This window comes from Galleria mellonella, unplaced genomic scaffold, assembly GCF_026898425.1.
Source record: "Galleria mellonella isolate WM207_F2 unplaced genomic scaffold, CSIRO_AGI_GalMel_v1 utg223, whole genome shotgun sequence".
NCBI classification, from domain to species: Eukaryota; Metazoa; Arthropoda; class Insecta; order Lepidoptera; family Pyralidae; genus Galleria; species Galleria mellonella.
This window is the reverse complement of record NW_026442042.1, coordinates 266,174-289,082: the sequence shown is the minus strand read 5'-3', so window position 1 is coordinate 289,082 and position 22,909 is coordinate 266,174. Positions and strand designations below refer to the sequence as shown.

The following is a 22,909-nucleotide window of genomic DNA, read 5'->3' as shown; positions in this document are numbered from 1 at the left end:
AACAGTATACTCTGTTATGTCCATGGTACTGCTCATGCTATAGGCGACGGTTATTACTTTCCATCAGGTGGACCGTCAGCTAGTTTACCATTCTTGATTGCCTAAAAAATATACCTACATGTATGTGCGTGTGTGTGTGTCCTTTTATTTATAAGGAGTATATCCTTTTGGATTACTTTACTTATACATATTATTACTAAAAAATACTTATAAAGTATTTTATTATTGTTTAATCTCCTATCTAAAATTACTTATATGTATCTCTGTTTGTTTACTAACTTCTCTGCCTTGTACCTTAACGAAGAATATTGGCCAATTTTTTTTAACATTACAAACGATTAATTGTAGATAATATTTGCAAGCAAACGAAAGCCAAAAAATTAGTAACTCGGAACATTTACACCTAATTATTTCTTTTCTCTTACTTTTGAAAATCAGCATTATAAATAATTATTGTAAATAGCAATCTAATCAACAAACGTATTGAGATAGAAGTCATAAATATGGATGATAAATAATTAGACTTTGTTTTCACACTCAGGTACGTGATTATGATTATAATAAACTAGAAAATACTCGACGTACATCAATCTTTCGACTTCAAACTATTTTTTCTGCCAATTACTGGAACGTTAAATGTAACAAATGCGTAGTATATGAACTACTTACCATGAACCTACTTTGCTATCTTATCTCATAAATATAATAAAATTGTAACTAGACCAATGTCTGTACATGTGAGATATTTAGGGTGATATGAGGAATAGAATATAAGATATTTTTTTGGACATTTTGACTGTCTATGTATTAGTTCCAACATTACACAACAACTGAACCGATTTGCTGTTTTCACAGTTGTGTTCCTGAAGGACTTCTGAAATATACACGTACGAAGTAACGGGCAAAAAGCTAGGTTAGCTTATTTAAGTTAGGCTAACTAGCTATATTTTACTATTTTATGCAAAAGCATGAGTATCTCTGTCCCATGCGTATTTATATGCTTACATCAGTTATTCTATACTGACATACTATTTTTCGGTTTGTGGCAGTGAAGTTACAGAACATGAAAACATAACACCTGAAGGCTAAGATATTCATCTTTAACAATGGAAACACATGAGTAATACCATGGGTGTCACAGTGTATTATATGATTTAGGTATTCTTGTTATCTTATTACCGTCAATTTTTATACATAATTTTTTATTCTAAAGTTTTAAACTTACATATAGGTAAAAGTTTTATTGCCATAATATCAATCATTTTGTGTATATACCTTACCTGAGCAAAAAATGCATTAATACTGATTGATTATATAATCTACAAGTATTAATGTATTTTTTAAACCTCTATATAAAGGGGGAGAAAAGTGTTTATAATAGAAACTAGTGGCCCAGCTTTAATTGATTAAGTCGATCTCCAAGTGGTTGACCCTGGACACAATTGTAATGAATTCATCATAATAAGGTAATTAACTTAACTCTATCCTCACCTATCATCCCTTATTAATACCCTGCTAGTCTAACCTAATAGCGTAGGTGATACTATTTCATTTTTATTCATTAATAAAGTAGATTAGTTAATAAAAAATGTTTTAGCTAGTGTCGTACTGTTTTGAATAAAACCTACAATATGGGGACTGTTATCATCGGTCACCAGACACGACGTGCCTGTGCGGCTCGTACCTGGCACGGCGTAACACCACAAACAGAACTGCACAAAAACATCACACAGCTGCTAAAAATCACATTATTCGTGAAGGTCTTCTATGCAGTATTAATATGTAATAGGGGAATAAAAGCATTTATTATGTAAAATAAATATTTAATATGTAATAAGCACATTTTAGTATTTGGTTATTGTTGAAACAATTGTAAACTAAATTTCTTTACCTACTCTTACATTTAAAAAAAATATATAACATTAAAATACTATTAATACAAATTCAGATAAATGTTGTCTGGAAAAGAGAAAAAAATTATAACATATACATAGTTTGTGTAAATTTGTTCAAATATTTCTATTCTATGACAATGTCTAAGCCCTCAGTGTTCAGGAACAAATTTTTTTATGCCATATGCCCTTACTATCTACTATTCCATGCTTCACGTGACCAGGTATTTCCATTAATACATACTATTATGTGTAATAATAATATATATTTTTTTAAATCTACAAATACCAATGCCGATTTGTGAACATAGATAAATAGACGATGATAAGTCACTTATAAAAATTTAACCCAAACACTTCGAAAATTCGAATGCAATATAGAAGACTTATTAATTTACCTAAATAATTAGTGTTAATTATTAATTACCATTATTAGCCTAGTTAACATTAAATTAATTAAATCATACAATTTCCCCCAAGGGACATTATAATAAACAACGTATAAACATATTTCACAACTCCATCTAGTACCAAACTAATCAGAGCTTGTATGGGTACTAAACAACTAATGGGCTTATTTCCTTTTTAATACATACATATTATACAAAGAAGAACTTTAATAATACAAACAGTGATAAGCATAAATGTATGGAACAATTTACGGAAACATGCGGACACCGAACCCGCGGCCATCGGAAGGTGATGCCAGTGAGACGGTGTATTAAACCGCTAGACCAACAAGGTCGTCGCAATAATATGAAAGTTGTTAAAGATATATGGATGTTTGTTGCTCAATCTCTTAACAGCAGGACGGATTTGAATCATATTTGGTAGGTACGCAATACTTATATCATGCATTTGAATGTAGATATAATTATTTACTCTCTAATTCACGGGTAATACAGCATATACTAACATCAAAGTAAATTTTGGAAATTTCAAACACAAGCTGACGGTCCACCTGATGGAAAGTGGTAACTGCCATATCTTACCCTTCAAACCGAAACACAAGCATGCAAACACGACTGCTTCACGGTAATAACACGAATGGGACAGAGGCACCCAAACAAACCACTTTTGTACAAAATTTCCTTCTGGTATAAAAAAAAAATGTACCTTCATATTTCAACCTAAGTTCTTTGGAAAATATATTTCAGTCACCCCTTCAAATGATTAATGAAACTAAATATATTTCTGTAGAAAATCTAAAATTTATACTTTTGTTGGATTTTGATTATTATTGAATATTTGCGTGTGTTGAAGATTGCAACTTCTTTGATAGCCATATATAAACTATTATTTATCAAGAAACGGAGTATTTATTTTCAAAAAATTACAGCTACTGATAAAATAAAAATAATATATGGCTATCAAAGAAGGTTTGCAATCTTCAACAGCGTGAGCATATAGATACTTAATATAAAATGGAATGACAACAATGACAAGTAGAAGACTGAAATTTATCGATATCCTTTGTGATATCTGTAGGAGATGTAAGCATCCACGCCGTGCAGAATCCCAACCACCACGCCGACATACTGTGAAGATAAAAGTAGTTAATGTAGTACTAATATATTAATATTATTTAAAGAAGTCAAAATATAGACAGGAATACTACTAATATAATAAAATTGTAACTGGACGATATTTATTAAAGCATTATATCTGATTATATCTTCGTTGTTATATCTAAAGACGTAATTATAATCTGGTGTATGCTTTATCTTAGTACACTGTTCAGAAGTGGTATATTTAATTAGTTTTCTTAATATTGAAATCCACGCGTCAAAACTAACGCACAAAAAGCAAATCAGCGTATAAATTATGAATGTCCTTGTAAGTTTATTATTATTAAGATTACCAAAAGAATTTCTTTTGGATTGCATTTTATTGTGGCTATATTACGCGATTACATCACTAATTACGTATTTTAATAATTCTTTTCGCAATTGATAAGACTCACTCCCATAGTGGTCCCATATTAATTTCGTGACGATTCAAATTACAGTTTCTCTTTGCGAAACAAGATATAGTTTTGTGAAGGACTATCCTCTTGTGAATATACGATTTCTCATTTTAAATTCATATATTTCGAAACGAAACACAACAATAATGACGATGTATCTTGTCATTATCGGTGTATTTTTCTATAATTTAAATCGCTGTTTTTTATCCAAATTTCACTTATATTCATTTTTAGGACAATACTGAGCCAATTTTGTAGTTCATCATATAAATAAAACTAGAGCAACATTCTAACCAGTGCGACATAAAGATTGTCAATTGTTTCTTCTGAGCTTTCCTAACAATACGATTATAACATATGTATCTTTAGGTAATAGACACTCAATACTTACATAAACTGCAGTCATTGCCGGGTATGCTGCATACATGCTGATGGATGTATAACGGGTATATAGGTATATGTTCACTGCTACACCCATATATGAAGAAGCCGAGAGATAGAGAAAACAAGCTACTGCGTTGAACAAGCACTCCTGCAAACGATAAACGTGGCAAATTATTTATTTATTAAACTTTAATGCACCAATACTAATGCAAGCAGCATTAAATAAAATACAAAAGAAAAATTGTAAATAGTTTTAAATAGGTATATAAGATAATCTTATCACCAAAGCCATTTCTTCTATTTAACATTTGGGAAAAAAATAAGGATATATAAAAAATATAAATTAACCATCATGAACACTTTGTATAATATATATTCTATAATTTATATACTGTATCATACATTCATCATGAAATACATGTAACACAGATTACATTTAATAATATACCTACAATGGAGAATGTCTAAATAAATATTAGCAAAACTAAATCTAATGACTCGTAAGCTTAAACAACTTTCTATTTTATTTACTCAATTACTCGCTGTTTCCCGCGGCTTTGCCAGTTGAATTAATGGATGTATTAAGTGCGCTACGACCACGTAGCGCACTTAATACATCAATTATTAGGTAGTTACCAAACTACCTATAATATAGACAAGCTTTACCACTGTATGGGTAACAAATATAATTTTAATTATATGTAAAAGTTTGTGTTTGCTACCTTTGTTTTATGTTGTTTTGTTTGTTGTATGTTTTAAAAAAATAAACTACCTAGAGGTTATATTTAACTAAATTTTAACTTTTCAACCGTTGAATCTTACAGGTACATCAATATTTAAAACCAATTCAAGTTAAAATAGGTATAAATCCCTATCAGATATACGAGGTTTGTCCGGAAAGTACGTATAAAAGTTTTTTAATAATTTTATTTTACAATTATTCAGGTAAATCAATTTTATCCCCTTCAAAGTACTCCCCCTGTGACATAATGCACTTGTGCCAACGCCGTTTCCACTGTGAGAAGGCTCCTTGAAAGTCCTCTGGTTGTAGGTTTCTCAGCTGCCCCGTCGTAGCTTTTTTTATCTCATTTATGTCCCCCAAATGCCGCCCCCGAAGTACCAATTTGGTTTTTGGGAACAAGAAGAAGTCACACGGGGCCAAATCCGGCGAATAGGGGGGTGTTCGGTCACCGTAATGGAATTTTTACTCAAAAACTCACGGACAACAAGAGAGGTGTGGGCAGGGGCATTGTCGTGGTGAAGAATCCAACGCCCCTCTCGCGCCAATTCTGGACGAACTCGTGCCACACGAGCTTTGAGGCGTCTGAGCACATCGACGTAGAATTTTCCATCAACTGTCTGGCCTGGAGGGACGAATTCTTGATGGACAATCCCCCGAACATCGAAAAAAACAATCAACATTGTCTCGGCCCTCTCTGAATCTTTTTAGCCACTTGTGGACGGTTGGTTCCTTCACAGCATCATCCCCATAAACTGTTCTGAGATCGGCAAAAATTTCACGGCCATTCTTGCCGAGTTTCGAGAGAAACTTGATTACGACGCGCTGCTCTTCAACGGAAGCGGGCTCCATGCCGACGGGGTTTCGTTAAGAGGTAACTTCACAGATGGCGTGACAAGCCAGTTCGCACCGCACGGCGGTCAGACCAGAACTGAAGCATTGTTAGGGACATAAGGAAGGGGTCCTGCGCTTACCTGGCCTCCCCACTCCTCTTTCTCGCATTCCAGAACACTTTTATACGAACTTTCCGGACAGACCTCGTATTTGAACATTTGCATTCACCGATTAATAATAAATAAATCTGATCGAAGATTTGACTTGACAGTGGCCAGTAGATATAAGCGGCATCTTCACAGGTAAATTTATTATTTATCTAATCTCGTAGATAAAATTAAATTTTTATGATCAATAATGCAATTGATTGCAATATAATTTCACAGATTAAATGCATTTTTGTTGTAAAGATGAAATTAAGGTAATTTAAAAAGATGCGACTTGAATATACTTAAGTGTATGTCAAATTTCATAACGATTGGTTAAGCCACGAGATAACAAACAAAAAATCAAATAAATATATGCATGTAAACAAACGAGCTCACTTTTAGATTTATAATATTATTTATAGATATTAAATAAAAAAATATAACAATACTTACAAAAATCGATTGCCGTATGAGTTGTTGTGAATTAGAAGACAGAACGTAGCAAGTGATGAGAAGAGCAGTGGTAAGGAGGCAGGCGGAGGCCGTGGTCAAAAAACTGTGGAACGCTGATCCCATAGTACTAGCTTCGGACATGCCATACTTAACTAGCAGGCTCTGGCATAGTCCACCTAGCATCTGTCGATAATTTAGAAAATGATATTGTTTATAATAATACCTATATTTTTATATTATATACTAGCAGATCTTGAGAAATGGTTTTTCCCCCTACCACCACCTACTGAGTCCATTTTTTCTTGACGGTATAACAAATATTGTTTGCTCTAATTTAAGAATAGGTATATAATATTTTGCTCACGTGTAGAACAAAATCTCTTAAGATCAGTTATGTGCTTTCTAAAATTAGCATAAATTCATAGTGTCTCAAGATCTATCGCTATCCTATATGAATGTTAGCCTGGAATTTCCGGGTTATGATGCTAACGTACGAAAAGCAACTGTGTGTTGAAAACGGATAATATTAATAATAAAATTTTAAAGAAGTTTAAAAGTAACAAGAGAAATTAATAAATAATCGTCAGGGGTGATGCGATAACGGCAAGATTGCACTTCTATTTATCAGTCAATACGCGATTAGCTTATAGGTACCTACTATACTGAGGTTACAGCCAACGCCTACTCCGTTTTAAATAATGTTAATTCAGCCTTTTCAAAACAATACATATGTCTTATATCTAAAAAATCAAATCAAATTATTTTGCAAAAACATAGATAACATTTTTCCTTACAACATTACGTTGCATAAATATTAATTGATTACTTTTTATATACAACTATGTTTTGCCTCTCCTGGCGTGTAATTTTTTTAAATGTATATACATGACATGAAAATTAACAAATGTATATTATTATCTAAAACATATAATTGAGTCGTTCCTTTAGAGTATTAGGTATACTCCGTGATAAAAGAAAAATATTGTTTGATTAGGAATTTTCTAAATGATAGGAGTAACAGAAAAACTTATTAAAAAGTATACAGCAGTTTCCACTATTGTCCTTTTGACGTGATCGATCTGTTGGTGTTTTATTTCAAAGCGAACTTAAAAAAGATGTGTAGGTTTTAATTATTAAATTATTTTCGAATAAAATGTAACAAATAAATAAATACATTATTGTCGTAATGTCAAACTCTGAACGACTCTTTCAGGGCTGCTACCGCATCCATGTTTCTATCTCATAAATTGTAGCCTCTTCACCAATATCCAGATGGTGTAACAGGCTTCATTGATGGACTAGGCAGATATATCGTTATATAAAAAATATATCAAAGCTGAAGTACCTAGTTATCTATTCTTCAAAATCTTTCAATGAAATGACCGTAGGATTAACTAAAAAATTAGTTTACTTGTATTTTGCAGTGGTAATCAATTATCAAAGATTAACCTATAATTAATTAGTTATTAGAATCGTCAATAATTTTGATAAATTATAAAATATCTTGCTATCAGTTTACATTCTAGTATGATTGTTAAAATATGTGGACGCATTGGTCAATAATATTTTTTTAATGCCAATAATCGGCAATCTTTTTCTTAATACTATTTAATAGACAGATATCCAAAGCACAGTCCGTATAGTAGTATATTATTTGTAAATTTACTGAATTCCTTATGTTACAAAGGTCTGCGTAGGCGATAGATACATATTTGACTGCAAAGAATTTTTTTCCATTTTATCAATATGACATCAACACATAAGGTATCTGTAGATCATTGCTATGCATTAATTTCGTATACATGTTCTCAAATATTGTGCATTGTTGCACAGGCCCTAAGGAAAGAAGTAATTTACTGAAATTCTCAATAGAATGCGAGATAATAACAAACTTATGCGAGGAAACCGCAATTGATAATAAAAAAAAAAACAGATAATTTTAGACTTTTGAAACAGATGGAGGTGGGCATTAATAATGAAAATTAATAATGAAATGCTCGTTAATTAAGTCATAAATTATAATCATAATTAATCATATATGATATTACTGCCCAATTCAGAATACAATTTCAGTATAATCTAAGAATTTCAGCTAAGAAAAATGACCATTGTTTTTTTATAACCGGTAACAGAAAACTGTACTACTGTAAACGTGTGAATGTGTTACCCTCAGGAATTTTTAAACCGTCAGTACTACTGTGCTGGGTAACTTGACTGACTTGCAATTTACATTTTTCATATTATTTTTATTTACTTATTTATATTTTTAAAGTGTACTAATATACTAATGGTAGCGGAATTAAACAAAATAATTGTAATCGAATAACCAAACCAATGTATTTTGTAAAATAAGATATACTTACAGCTTCAGCTAACTTGATAAGACCATGTTGGCTAGTTAGGTATCCAAAATTGATACATTCACAGCATCGACAGCAGCAGCACTTGATGCCTTTGCCACCACCAGCCCCTCCACCCGGCGTCACTCGCACTATAGTCGGCACACGGTTCATCGCACAATTACAATATAATAACTTATGTCTAGACACTTTTAAAATATTTTAAACTATCGAATCGGATTTTTCGCTTATTTTTCGCAATGTTCAGCCCGTAACTGAAATGAACAAGAATGAGCAATGGCCAGGATGCCTGGATTTCTACGCGGTCAGTGTTAGTCACCACAACACAATATTTTTAGATGTATTCGCTGCGTATTCAATAAAAGTTCACCGAACTCCTACCCCGTTACCTAAATACTTGAGATCACAAATATTCATTCAAAAATTAGAACAATTTACATTGTTATAATGCCTATTTTTGCAGTCCATAACTATACTAGTTTAAATGTAAATTGTATCTCTTCTCTACCAATAAAGGACTCTGTTCAAAAGTCAAAGGACGAATAATTTTAAATTTGTCGCGTGCTCGTGGCTTAAACTCTGCGTGTGCGCATGGTAAAAATAACCATATGCACAGTGTTCCTGTATACAAAATGTGTAGACAAAATATATCTATTTAATTTGATTTTTATTATAAAATGTTATGAAATAACTTTTAAATTATTACGAAATTATCAAAGACTAAAATATAAAACATTTGAAAAAAAGTAGTTTAATAAAATGTATTTAAAAATAACTATTCTTTCATCGTCATTTTTGCCATTCATTTGATCTATTCTAATTAATTCTAAACAAGAAATACGGATATATTAAACCCAAATATATGCGAGAATGAATTTATTACCTACATATAAAATAAGCTAATTAAAGAAAAGAAAATTGTATGTATAAATACAATATAACTATACCATATATATAATATATTAACAAGCCAACAAATTCCAATGTAATAAATATTCTTTGCTCAACAATTTCCGATGCAGAACCGCTGTGCGAGATCTCAACTCTCCAGGGGTGATGTGCTATTTAGGGAATTCAGGAAGGATAAATAATGCGCCATATGGTCTGAACTCTACGTTAAAGATTTACCGTACAGTATTATGACTTTTGTAGCTAAAGGCAAAATTTTTACCTTATTGATTACCTTAGCTGATCCGAGTTCCATACAAAGTCAAACATCATAATTCTATTTGTATTGGTTTTTTTTTTATGCAATTTCATATTATGGAAAATCTAACGACCTACCTGATAAAAAATGGTAACCGTTGCCTATAGACATGAGTAGTACCATAGACATAACAGAGTATGCTATGTCAAATTCAAATTTTGATGCTGTATCGCCCATGATATCCTTCATGCTTTACCATTCCTGAGGATTAATGTGCTTTACCTCTGTACCCTGTAATTTCCCATATTCCGCCTGATAGATAATTTATTATATAATATTTATTGTACTCAGACATACAGTCCTACTAATAATTATGAGTTTTTTTAATAGATGAAAATAGAATGGTAATGGTAACTCCACCTGCACTATCGGTATACGCTGCTGGGGCACCAGTGAGGGATGATAGGGGAAAATGAAGCAGGTCAGTTGTCCAATCGAGATGAATTCATCAAAAATTAACCACGATAGTTTCCAGGGGGAACCGTGTGGAGATCGACGTATTAGGGTACATCGCTAGTAATGAATCTTAGATCTCATTACTAACAATCCCTGTGCCCCCAATAATTACGAGTAGAAATAATGTAAGCATAGGTGAACTTATTTATTTTGTTATATGTAAAAACATTGTAAAGAAAAAAGCAAGTATCTCAGCGGGTAAATACGTATTATAATGCTATATTTTGTGTTGTGAAACTACAGATTTACTGAATAACAGAGGTTCGTTCAGAACCTAAATGACGGATTGGACATAGTAGATGTGAATTTAATGTACTCGTTAGTATACTTTTAAATATTGCTCATTTAATTCATATTAACGTTTTAACATAATAATTTATGTTAAAAATAACTTTTTAACATATACTTCTCTATCTCTTAAAATGAAGCAATCAATCATTAAATTATATCATTTTTTTTTCTTTATAGAACTTAAAGAGACATATCATTAAATCAAAGCTACATCTTAGTAATATAACTGTAACTATTTCTGTGCACGGGAGATATTTAGAAAACTCGTATGAGAAGCCTTAATTATTGTTTTGTTCTTAATAATAATAATTTTGTGTGTCTGTCTGTGTGTCTATTCGGCATCACGCAAAAACCACTGCACGAAATTGCGGCTTCACAATTGTATTTCCAAAAGTCTATCCTAAAAAATGGTGTATGTTTTATTTCGATACGCTGTTTAAAGGGGGTCTATTTCAGTGGGTTTTCTAACTTTGAAAACCGCTCCTATAATTTAGCAGGGAGAAAAATAATTATGAAGGTATAAATAATGATTGATTCCATTGCCCATTTTTTTCTCGAAAAAATTTTGATTCGGAGAGTATACTAAATTTGAGTAAGTCTATCCACTCCATATATACGGATATAGGTGATTACAGGATTCCGATATATACTCATTATATATTTATATTATGAAATAATATAAATATGTATTACACAGGCATATTTTTGACCGTGTGGTCCCAACATAGAATAAGCCACAATTTGATTTAAAGTCAGTACTTACGCAAAAATAACTATTTATTTGTACCTATACAAAATATTTATGGACGAATAAAAAATATATTTTATTAAGATACATTTTATTAAAAACCTTATTATTATTCTTTATAGATACTTACATATTATTATTTCAGGATTAATTATTTTTCTTATTCTCATTTTACATTTAGTTACTACATAATTCGATCCAGTGGCATATATTTTTTAATCTTTCTTGTAAAAAAACTACAAGTTTGACAATATTTAAAAATTAAAATCAAATTATCTTTCAATTACGTGTCAACTTTTTGCAATTAAATTAAATGTAAATTACAATTTCTTTTCTATTTCCTTTACTTTTGCCACTCCAACAAAATAACAATTTTATATAATAATCGCGCATACAAAAAGAGTAAATCCAGATTTATTTAAATACATTAATTGACTTTATCTTGGACAAGAGGGGCCTTTAAAAGCAAAACTTTGAACCTATAGATAAATAAATCATTTTATACTTCATAGTAATTGACTAGTAACATAATATCTTAAATATTTTCCGCATTACTCTACATTTAAAAAAAAGTAAAGGAAAAACCACAAACATAGATACATCAATGGACAAATAAATATTAATTTTATTGTTATTTATGCTCTATAAAAGCTAAACTGACTTTAATAATAAATTAAAAATTATCTAAAAATGATCTTATAAATAAGTACATGTTGTAAGTATAACCGTGGCTATGTTTGAGTTTAAATTACCCCTAAATCCGTTTTAAGTAATTACAGTTTTAACAGCAATAATGCAGCAGAGATATCATTACATACAAGGACTATTGATTATAAAAAAAATTCTTAAAATCTCTTCAAAATAGCAAAATATTGTGTAATGTACATAACAATTGAATTGAGAACATTCTCTCTTTTTTGAAGCCACTTTAAAATGTCACTTCATTGAAACCGTATTGTAATTGACATTACCTCGAAATTTGATTCATTGGACCAATACTTTAAACCTAAATATATACATATAAAATACGTAAAATAAATACATATAATAATCATACCATTTTAATTGACTATTTTAATATGCGTATAAAATAACATTAAAATTTATTAAATAAATACAAAATTATATGTGATTAAACTAGAACGAAAGACTATTGTTTCGTCTGTGTTATATACCATATCTCCGATCCCACCGGAACGGAACACCACCTACTTTCAAAATAGATAGCATTCCAATTCTAAATAGCTCAGAGATCTTATTGTTAGATCTTACAGTTACTTTGTATAAATTGCCTCTAGTGGATTGTTTCAGAAATTAAGATTGCCTTATAAATTTATAAACTAAACGTAAACGCGATCGCAACGTAAATCTTTCTGAAAATCACACAAGGCACTCTGTTTTATCGGAGAAAAATAACATACAAAAAAAAGGTTAAATCGAAATCAATAGCATCAACGATCATAGCAACGAGACCAGCTCTGATATTTGTACGGAAGACTAAGTATTTTATGTGATTTTCCTACTAGCTTCTGTATCAATTTTACTACTACAACACTTAAAAGTACACTAATGATTTCGATTCAAAATCCTGTATAATTTCTATGCTTTAAATACATACATCTTGTCACAGTGTAGATACTTGTGCCAATAAATAATGCATGCATATGTATTAAAAATTAAATCTTATAAAATTCCTTTGAAATATAGAGCATTTATTATTAGACATCTTTGTAATTATACAAGAAAAACAATATGAGGTAGACCTTACACTGCTGTAAACATTGAAATAGAAATTCATACTTATATATCTTTTTACACCACTAAATAGGAAGACGTGGCTAACATTACAACCATATATTATAAAGTATAAATGCGTAAAGTAACTACTTAACAAATACAAAAATAAAAAAATTTAGTGCTCGCATCTGATTATTTTCGTTTGAGCTGACAATATTCTCGTTTTCAGCTGAAGATTAAAAAATGTCATAATATTTGTATTATGCATACGCACAATTGCGTATAATAGATAATACAATAGTTAAAGTAAATGTGATATATTAAATATGACAGTTTCAAATTCTAGACTTAATAGTTAATGAATTAATAGTAATATGGCTATTACGGCTGGCGCCAAACAATTGGTCGATTCTGAGGCGCCATTAATCTAATCTCTAAAATTAAAGTTTCAACTTGATATCACAGTAAAATCTTTATTGTGGATACTAATATGAACTAAATTTCTAATAGGTTTAAGTAAAAAATATAATTTTAGTTTATAATAGTCCATAAAACGATAATTTCCCCTAAAATCCTCAACGTAAAATATTAACGGTTCAGAGAAATAGTGTCTCAGAATCGGTTCCAATATTCTTGTTACAAACAAAGTTTGGCCAAGTAAGTAACTATAATTTGTGCTAAATTATAAATACCGAAGCAAAATTAAATAAGTATATGTATATATATGATTAAATCGATTTCATGAGATTCTGAGTTCAATTAAATGCCTCTATAAGACCGGTTCGCCAGAAATGTACTTAGTAGGTAGAGGCCAGCAAGAATCAATCCCATCACCTGAAAATTTTATAAAATAAACTTTAAATATATTTATTTATACTTATACATAATAAAACATGTATACTGAGCAAACTTATTGCCTAAATAACTTAAAATCTCAAAAATAAATGTAAAATTAAATATCCTCAATATTAAAGAAGACAATTTTATATCTAAAACTAATAATAATAAAATATACCTACTCATAAGTAGTAACAATTTACACAAAATAAATATTATAAAAATGTTTATTCTCATTTTGTAGCGATCAGTTATTATAAACATATAAACTTAATTTACTTTAAACTGCAAAATTCATGACAAATTACAGTCGTATTTTTTTAACTTTCGATATTGTTTTTTCAATGTTTTTCATATTACTTATTTTTAGAGACGTAATGAAATTATTCATACATACCGCTGCAGCTAAGTATGGCTCATATGAATTGTAATAACTTCTCCTGTTCTGATTGACTTCTGTTAGAAATGTGATGCCCGCTGCTAAATATAGTATAAAGGCCAAGCCATGGTAAATGACTTCCTGGAAAAACAAAATAAAAAATATTAACGTCAACACACAAATAAGATTCAGTTAGTTCAGATACAGTCAAGAAATGGATGTCTAATTTAGAGACATCAGCTGATTTCAAAATAGAAGACTATTTTGTTCTAGTAGTTGATATCTCTAAATTCTTAAATTGTCTGTATTTTGTTTTCACCAGATCTACTTGAATTTTGAGGATTCTTTTTACTTTTAACCAGTTGAATAACATTAAAACTCTTTGAAAAAGCGAGTTTGATTTCTCCAGTTTTTATAATCCCAAGTTTTCCATCTCAATTCATAATAATAACGATAGAAGGTGAAATCACAATAATTCGCATCCTTTTATATAAGTACTAACTTTTGCCCGCAACTTCGTACGCGTAACCGGGATATGTCGCTTAACCGAGATAAAAAGTAGCCTATATCCTTTTCTATCCCTTATAATTTATATATACCAAATTCCTTAGTGATTGGATACATCGTTAAGACGCTAATTGATAACAAACAAACAAAAATATACATTCACATTTATAATATTAGTAAAGATAAGAACTTATTTATAATATTGTAACTTCATTTACCAAATCAACATATGATACAAAACACTGTTAATACTAAGAGCATTCTTTATTAGTTTAATGATTAAATATGTACCTATAGGTAGCTACAGTGAATCAACTCAACATACATGCAATTAAATTATATTAATTTATTATACTTATTAATTAACTATAATTTTTTCATATTAATGTTGGTGCGATTTCAAATCGTATTTCTTTTAGAGAATCGTTCAATTTCACTGGTAGAATGCTGATCATAACATTTAGATTTCACCTTATATTGAACTATATTGAATCATATAGAATCAACTACAGATAGTCCTGACTCCTGAACTAGCATTAAGTATATGTCTGAAGGCAATGCCTTCCCAAATTACAATTTTAGTTACTGTTACAAAATTACTGATTTACATTAATTAAAAATACATAATAACAATATTTATCTTGTGTATGCGGCTGTATGTGTTAGTGTACGCACGTGTCCACGTGTGCGTGTGTGCGTTGTGTATGTGTGCAAGCGTGCGCGTGTTTGTGTATGTACACAATAATTATACTCGTATAAACATGAATACTCACATAAACAGTCTTAGATATTAGTGAAGCCGATGACAATGATATTATACACGAAGTAAGTAAACAAAATGTGCCTATGAGGAAGGAGACAGCTATTAACAGGAAAAATAATTCCGCTCTCTGTGACACGGCTCTGTAATTGGTGTCGTAGTAGTAGCTCACAATACCGACGCAGGCTGCACCCATTAACTGAAATCAAATAAAAACAACTATAAGTAGAAGGCTCCACGAATTATATTTTATAAAAATATTATAAATGTGGAAGTGTGTTTGTTTTTTTGTTACTTTATAGCGTCTTAGCGGTTAAACCAATCATTATGAAATTTGGTATATTTGGAACTATATGAGATGAAGAAGGATATAGACTATTTTTTATCTCAACCACTAAACATATCTTGATCAAGCAGAAGTCACGGATAAATGCTAGTAGTATACATCTATATACTATACTGTTACTGTACATACTACATTAGCTAAATAAAAATATAAAAATATTAACTTGTATTATGCACAACATTCATTCATTCCGTTTTTCAAAGATTGACTAGGAGAGAATGCTATGCATTAAGACCGCCTTTTATACCAAACATTTTTTTGAAATGTAGTCAATAAATAATAAATAAATAAAGCAGCCTTATTTTTGTAATTTACAAAGATGTTAACGAATATACAAATAACAAAAAAATTATGCTTTTTAAACTGAACAAAATATTTGGTAAACTCAAGAAATTCAATCACACCAAATAATTACCCCTCAGACAAATTTAAAATATACGGCACGGTATTTAAAATATACAAGTAATAATATATATACCTATAATATATATATATATAAAGTACATACTTAATAAAGAATCACGAGTACCTGTCCAATTTAATCGTTTTCCTTCTGAATCTTTCTTCTACTTCTTTTTGATGATAGAATGACAAAAAAATTAAGATTTAACTATTTGATTTGTCATAGTCCACATGTAACCTGATTTAACCATTCTCTTGGGATATCTGAAAAACTCTCTTTTATTTTTACAGACCCTAGTTAGAGCATGTCCAATTAACAAAGACCTCCACGTTCTACACGACTGCATACAATAAATAGGTCAAGCTGTATTTCATGATTCGCTCGACAGATCCCGCGATGTCAGAACAAACAGATAGTTGGATATAATTTTAAAAATGAATGATTTAGGTTTCATTATTAGTTTTTAGCGTCAGTAATTTTCATAGAATAAATTCAATGTACGGGAATTTCGAAACTTGCAATTTTAATAACAACATTAAACATATAATTAGGTACCTTATTCCTTGATAAAATAATATCTACCTAGCAACTGCAAGTACGTATAGAAACGCCATACTAACATATAAGTCATATATAAGTATTAATATACATATATTCGAGTTTTCTGATCGTTTTAGCTTTACGATGCATGACTTCATACTGCGGCTATTTTGAAAGCCCACTAAGTAAATATACCTACTGAATAGTAGGTGCTCGTGCTGTTCGATTTAAACGATTCTATAATTTGTGTACAAGATAAAATTAGTTTAAAGTGATGCAAGCAGAGCCATACTTTCACAGTAAATTGTATTTATTTTATATCCATATCACGTTTGGTCACAGAAGTTTTCACCTTTACTTTTGTGATTTACATATTGTTTATATTCGTGGTATCTTGCTCAGCGCTGTTATTTTCTGACAGAAACATGAAAGAAATAAGGGAACCTAATGTAAACTAATGTTTCTATTTGAATATTTATAATATTAATATTCATTCAGTATTCTGCTATTTAAATAGTCAAGCCTGGACAAAGTATCCGCTAAGAGAGTTATGAATATATCAGCTGGTTAGTTGGGTACAAATACTATGGGATTAGGATATGCACATAAAAGTAAATAATGTTAATTTAACAACTTACACTAAAGCAGTTTCGGGGCATTACGTAGTGTATCATAGGTATATATTACCTAACTAGTGATAAATCGGTTGGACATGAGAGTAAATAATGATGACGCGTCCCATGACATCATTTGTCGTTCAGTGAAAACAAAAGATGTGTAGGTACAGAGAGTCACTTTTAGATGTTATTAAACTTTACAGAGAATTAAAATGTCTTTAACAAAAAATTGTGATTGGTTAACTAATAATATTTTTTTTTTATTTCTCACCAGAGAAGTTTATATAAGAATAATAAAGTGAGCAGATACGAAATATATTCGCGTTCATCCATTACTTAGTATATAGAGATTTTGACTCTATTCGTCACATAGACTTTTCATTTATATAATCGAAATTATTTGTAAAAATATTATCATTACTTTGTTATCTAAAAGATTATTATACACTGCATGACTATACCTAGAGATTTTTTCGAAAAATAAGATATTATCCGGAGATATGTTAAAACGAAATTTCATTAACGTAAAATGCGTCTGTTAGTAGCCCCAGTCTCCAAGAATGTTGATTCTGTTGCTCAACCGAGATACGTATTTTTGTATCACTAAAGTAGGACGCATTCTGTTTAAAATTCATACATAAAGAGGTAAGAATAAAGCTGAAATAAGTATAGCTCGAGAACAGCAGTGTGTATCTATGTATATTTATGTGCCACATAAGCTTTTCTTTACTTTTAATTAATTCTTCATTTGATTTAGTACTTGCACATAAAAAAAACATATTCAATGTCATATATCTTTAAATACGCGCATCATTTTTAAAGAACATTAATTGACATCTCCAATTTCAAAATTAATCTTTATGACTGACACTCAAAAATATTGTTAATGACGGTATAAAATTCTAATTAATGTAAAAAACGGAGTTTGGACTTGAGACTCTGGGTCCGTGGGGCCCCAAGGCCAATCTTTTCAAAAAGATATCACGTCGGCTGGTGGAAACCTCTGGTGACCGGAAGGCTGGCCTATACTTTGGTCAACGCATTTCCATAGCTATTCAGCGTTGAAATGCAGCAAGTCTCCTATGTTGGCAATACCAGTTGGCATTGATCTTATAGAAATTTTTTATCTTTCAGTAATTTTTAAAATCTTGTTTTTTTTTATATTTATAGTACATAGATGTAAGGTGTGTATATAATAGAAAAGTTATATTTTTTACACATTTGTATAATAATATATAATTTTGTATATAATTAATATATATGAATAATTATGTACAAAATATTCCGATATTAAATCTATCTAAGACAACTCATTAACGCACTTACCAACTGTGCAAGTTTCAGTAAGCCAGGCATAGAACCCAGATACCCGCTGTTGATGTACAGCGCGGTACCAGAGGACACCGCAGTCGTTCGAGTTATGGTCACCGTATGTGACATACTGGACAATCTGCAATTTTTATATCATACATTCTCATTTATTTCTTTTTCTGTTTCTCTATTCACAAACAATGTATTCCACAGGGTGAGATTGAAGTCGTTAACGTCATCTATGTAAAATTAAGAATCTGCCCATGCCATAGAATAAATTAAGAGATAAATTTCATTAATCAAAAATTCAAAAACAAAAAAATATTTTGGATCGCCCATACATAGTATTATATTTTTCATGCCCAAACAAACTTATCATCTGAACACGACATATATGTATATATATACGAGTAGAGCTCAAAATATTTTGTCGTTTCCATGTTCACCCATGTTCCTATAGTGAAAACGCACAATTTCGCGGTTAGTAAACCTGATCGATATAATACTAAAGATTTTGATTTCATCCTGTATCGTAAATAAGAAATATGAATTAAATTAAAGTTTTGCTGAACATAGGCCTTCCCCATATACTCATAAAGAACGATCCTGAATAACCTGCATCCACTGACTCCCTGCAATGTATTTAAAGTCATCATTCCATCTAGGGGGAGGGTCGTCCTACACTGCGTTTAAAAAAGTTTAAGTAGATTAGGGTACAGCGATTATTAAGAATTATAATTCATATGTGATATTTAACCACAATTTCTATTTTCAAACGAGGATGAAACGTACTAATAAATACGTTAAGCTAGCAAGTTTGTATAGAATATATATATATATATATATATATATATATATATATATATATATATATATATATATATATATATATATATTGGATACTAATAGAATGGTAAACCCGCCTACACAAAGAATTAACAACGTTAGTTTCCAAGAGGAACTGTATGGAAATCAATTTAACACGGTATTTGCTAGTAATGTGGCCACTAATGCGAAGTTTTTCCCTCCTAATAAATAATTAAGCCCCAATATACAAGGTGCTTATATTTATACATTGTCCTTGATTAAGTTATAATCTTAACATCGAAACTTTTACAGAGTCAATACGAAATAGCACATTAACTCATCACCAAAAATGGGCACAGAGGTCGCCATGTTGGGCGTGCATGACGTTGCTGCGTTTATGTGCCGAGGCCGGCAGCTCTCGAGTCTCAAGAATAAAATAATACATTACGTACACAGCTTATAAGTTATATACTTATTATGCTTTTTCGAAATAAACACAAGTACAAATTTTTTTTCACAAAGTCAATTTTATTCCAGTGTACCTACTTAGTATAAATATGTCAAAGCCCTCCCTAAGTTGTTTATTAGAATTGACTTCAAGACCGACTCTTGTAAGACAGGTTAATGAAGCATTGAGTTCCAATATTTCTTGAAGATTATTATTTATTACCTCAACATTTTAAACATATTAATTTTTAACAATAATTATAAAAAGTATATACTTAAACCAAAGCTTGATTAAATGTTTAAGAGTATAATATTACAGAATTACAATACTACTCTATAATTATCACATCAGGTAATTGAGCAGAGTTGGGGGAATTAATTGTTGGTAATGCTGACTAATAATAGTCTGAATGCTAGCAATATACCCTGTCAGGTCGACTTTCACGTGGTCCCCCATGAAAACCATCGTGCTAAATTCCAGGTGCAATTATCACGATGAGCTTAATAACCTCCTTTTTTATTGTCACCTATCGTCCCTCACAGGTACCCCGCCAGAGTATACCGTTAGCTCGGACGGGGTTCTCATTTCAGTTAACCACTACTGAAAATAGGCCTTTCCTTTTAATGTAAATGATTAACAATTGTTAAAATTGACGCATAAAGTATTGTTTAAATTTAAATAATTACACAGCATATTTTATTATCGATATCCTTAAAACGTCTTCGTCCTTAAATCATATTAGTCACTTCTGATCGTTATTAATCTCGCTGATTATCAATATAATGATAAGAACTTCTTTGTTTCATTCATTCATAAAAATGATAGTAGGCACTGTACAGGTTGTTGACCTCGTCGCGCCACTATATCTCCCTTAGTCTAGACTTGTACCCCCATAACAACTCTACGTCTGCGATATATTTGTAAAATAGATGTTCACTTACTATTCACTACTTATAAGGAAGGTGGTATTAGAAATCTTACAATAAAAACAACAATTAAAATTTTAATGTAATTACAAAAATTCTGTTGGATTCTGTTGTTGTGTTATGAGAAATAAAACATGGGACTTAAGGGTACCAATCAGACCAGAGTATAAAATATAATAAAAAATATAATATGTTTCTCAAGAACTTCATAAAAAAGTACCATGTTTTGTTGAAATTATCACAGAAACACTCCCTAATTAAACTAATTACAAATTGAAGTATTTAATTAATGATTGGTTTTTAAATTGTACTAATTAATATTGGACATCAGCGGGCTATTTTTTATGCGAGGAAATCATTCGTTTGTTTACGTTTTAATTAAGTTCTATTGTAACACATTGAAACAACTTTGTATACCAGAAGAGACTTTGTTCAAAAGTCGTTTGCTTGAGCACCTCTGTCCCATTCGTGTTTCTACCGTGAAGCAGTTGTGTTTTTTTTAATGGGTGATAATGGAATGGTAACCCCACCCGCGCTATCGGTATACACCGGCGGGGCACCATTGAAGGATGATAGATGAGGATGAAGCAGGTCAATTTCAACAAGAATTGTTCACGATGGTTTCCAGGGGGAACCACGTGGAGGTCGACCTAATAAGGCATATTGGAGCTATCAAACTTCATTGCTAACAATCCCTTTCCCCCCAAGCAGTTATGTTTGCGTAGCTGTTTCGGTTTGAAAGGTGGAATATGACAATGAATTTACAGGGTACAGAGGAATAATATCTGAGGCCTCAGGAATGGCAACGCATAAGGGGTATCATGGGCGAAAGAGTATACTCTGTTATGTCCGTAGTACTGCTCATGTCTATAGGCGACGGTTACTATTTTCCATCAGGTGGGCCGTAAGTTTGTTTGCTATTATAAGTTGTATAAAAAAAACAGGCTATTCATTCGTTTTTAAACTAGCTCAACCGAAAATTGTACCCAGGTATTGCACTTACACTTTATTACTACCTACATACGCTGCATCGAACTCCATGGCCCAAAAAAATTTAAATAAAAATTAAAAAGTATATAAGTAATATGCTAATGATCACTTTTAATGAATACTTTCAGGAGAATCTTAATCAAATACAGTATATATCACAACTTGACCTGAAGTGATACATGATGTACTTATATATATATATAATGTACTTCAAGACAGTTTGTGATAACAAAGTGATAAGCGCTGTCAATATTTAACTTGTATATAAATATTATATTAAGTAAAGTGACTATAAAGCAGAACAAGCGAAAAATAAGGCGGGAATGTTACTGCCTATAAATAGCTTATCTATAAACAAGATCTCATATAAACATACTCACGCTTTAGAGGTGGATGATCAAGATGAAACTAAAAATTAGCACAGGTGTACAACAAAATGGAACGTGTGAAGGAGAGTTGGCGAATAAAACGACTACTGACGACTGCTAGCTACCAATGCGTGTGCACTGTGGTCGGACAGTGAGTCACTGCCATGCTACTTCGCGCATGCGTCCACGGTCCATACGTATACATTAACAAATTTATATTCGCAGTGTACACAACATTTACTGAATCATTGCTGTAGTAATTAACAATTATTTATTTTAGACACTGAAGCCAATTATTTAATTGAACCAGTATTTAATTATACCTTTAAAAATGACAGTTTTGTAGATATACTTATTAGCGTGTGCAGAAAACTTTTGTTGTTATCGTAACCTTGGCGTGAGTTTTCCCGTTGTTATAAGCATGGGTATGAGTACTAAACAGAAGTTTATGAAT

At 30.9% G+C, this 22,909-nt stretch overlaps 2 protein-coding genes and 1 long non-coding RNA gene across 3 annotated transcripts in view; 1 reads left to right on the top strand and 2 right to left on the bottom strand.

Moving 5' to 3' along the window:
- Window positions 1–20,231, top strand: part of LOC128200619 (uncharacterized) — a 38,055-nt gene extending 17,824 nt beyond the window's left edge. Inside the window, exon 6 of the long non-coding RNA XR_008252808.1 lies at window positions 20,036–20,231. This is a non-coding gene — a long non-coding RNA (uncharacterized LOC128200619). The remainder of the gene's footprint in view (window positions 1–20,035) is intronic.
- LOC113517200 (protein singles bar) lies at window positions 1,801–9,500 on the bottom strand. Its single transcript, XM_026901776.3, has 4 exons — window positions 8,781–9,500; window positions 6,418–6,600; window positions 4,250–4,390; window positions 1,801–3,430 (listed from the first exon to the last, which is right to left on the bottom strand). The coding sequence occupies exons 1-4, from the start codon at window positions 8,928–8,930 to the stop codon at window positions 3,353–3,355; spliced, it is 552 nt and encodes a 183-aa protein (XP_026757577.2). The 5' UTR covers window positions 8,931–9,500; the 3' UTR covers window positions 1,801–3,352.
- Window positions 10,571–22,627, bottom strand: LOC113517201 (uncharacterized). The gene is made up of 5 exons (XM_026901777.3): window positions 22,468–22,627; window positions 18,932–19,055; window positions 15,713–15,898; window positions 14,451–14,573; window positions 10,571–14,050 (listed from the first exon to the last, which is right to left on the bottom strand). The coding sequence occupies exons 2-5, from the start codon at window positions 19,043–19,045 to the stop codon at window positions 13,976–13,978; spliced, it is 498 nt and encodes a 165-aa protein (XP_026757578.2). The 5' UTR covers window positions 19,046–19,055; window positions 22,468–22,627; the 3' UTR covers window positions 10,571–13,975.
- Between the last annotated feature and the right edge of the window lie 282 nt (window positions 22,628–22,909).

What these genes read in the sequence shown, in the direction of transcription:
- LOC113517201 (XM_026901777.3), bottom strand. Translation starts at nt 19,045, where the DNA reads ATGTCACATACGGTGACCATAACTCGAACGACTGCGGTGTCCTCTGGT. An exon ending in TACTGAAACTTGCACAGTTG is followed by an intron (nt 15,899 to 18,931) that starts GTAAGTGCGTTA and finishes ATTTGATTTCAG; the next exon opens with TTAATGGGTGCAGCCTGCGT. An exon ending in TAATATCTAAGACTGTTTAT is followed by an intron (nt 14,574 to 15,712) that starts GTGAGTATTCAT and finishes TTGTTTTTCCAG; the next exon opens with GAAGTCATTTACCATGGCTT.
- LOC113517200 (XM_026901776.3), bottom strand. Translation starts at nt 8,930, where the DNA reads ATGAACCGTGTGCCGACTATAGTGCGAGTGACGCCGGGTGGAGGGGCT. An exon ending in TTATCAAGTTAGCTGAAGCT is followed by an intron (nt 6,601 to 8,780) that starts GTAAGTATATCT and finishes AATTATCGACAG; the next exon opens with ATGCTAGGTGGACTATGCCA. An exon ending in TCATACGGCAATCGATTTTT is followed by an intron (nt 4,391 to 6,417) that starts GTAAGTATTGTT and finishes TATCGTTTGCAG; the next exon opens with GAGTGCTTGTTCAACGCAGT.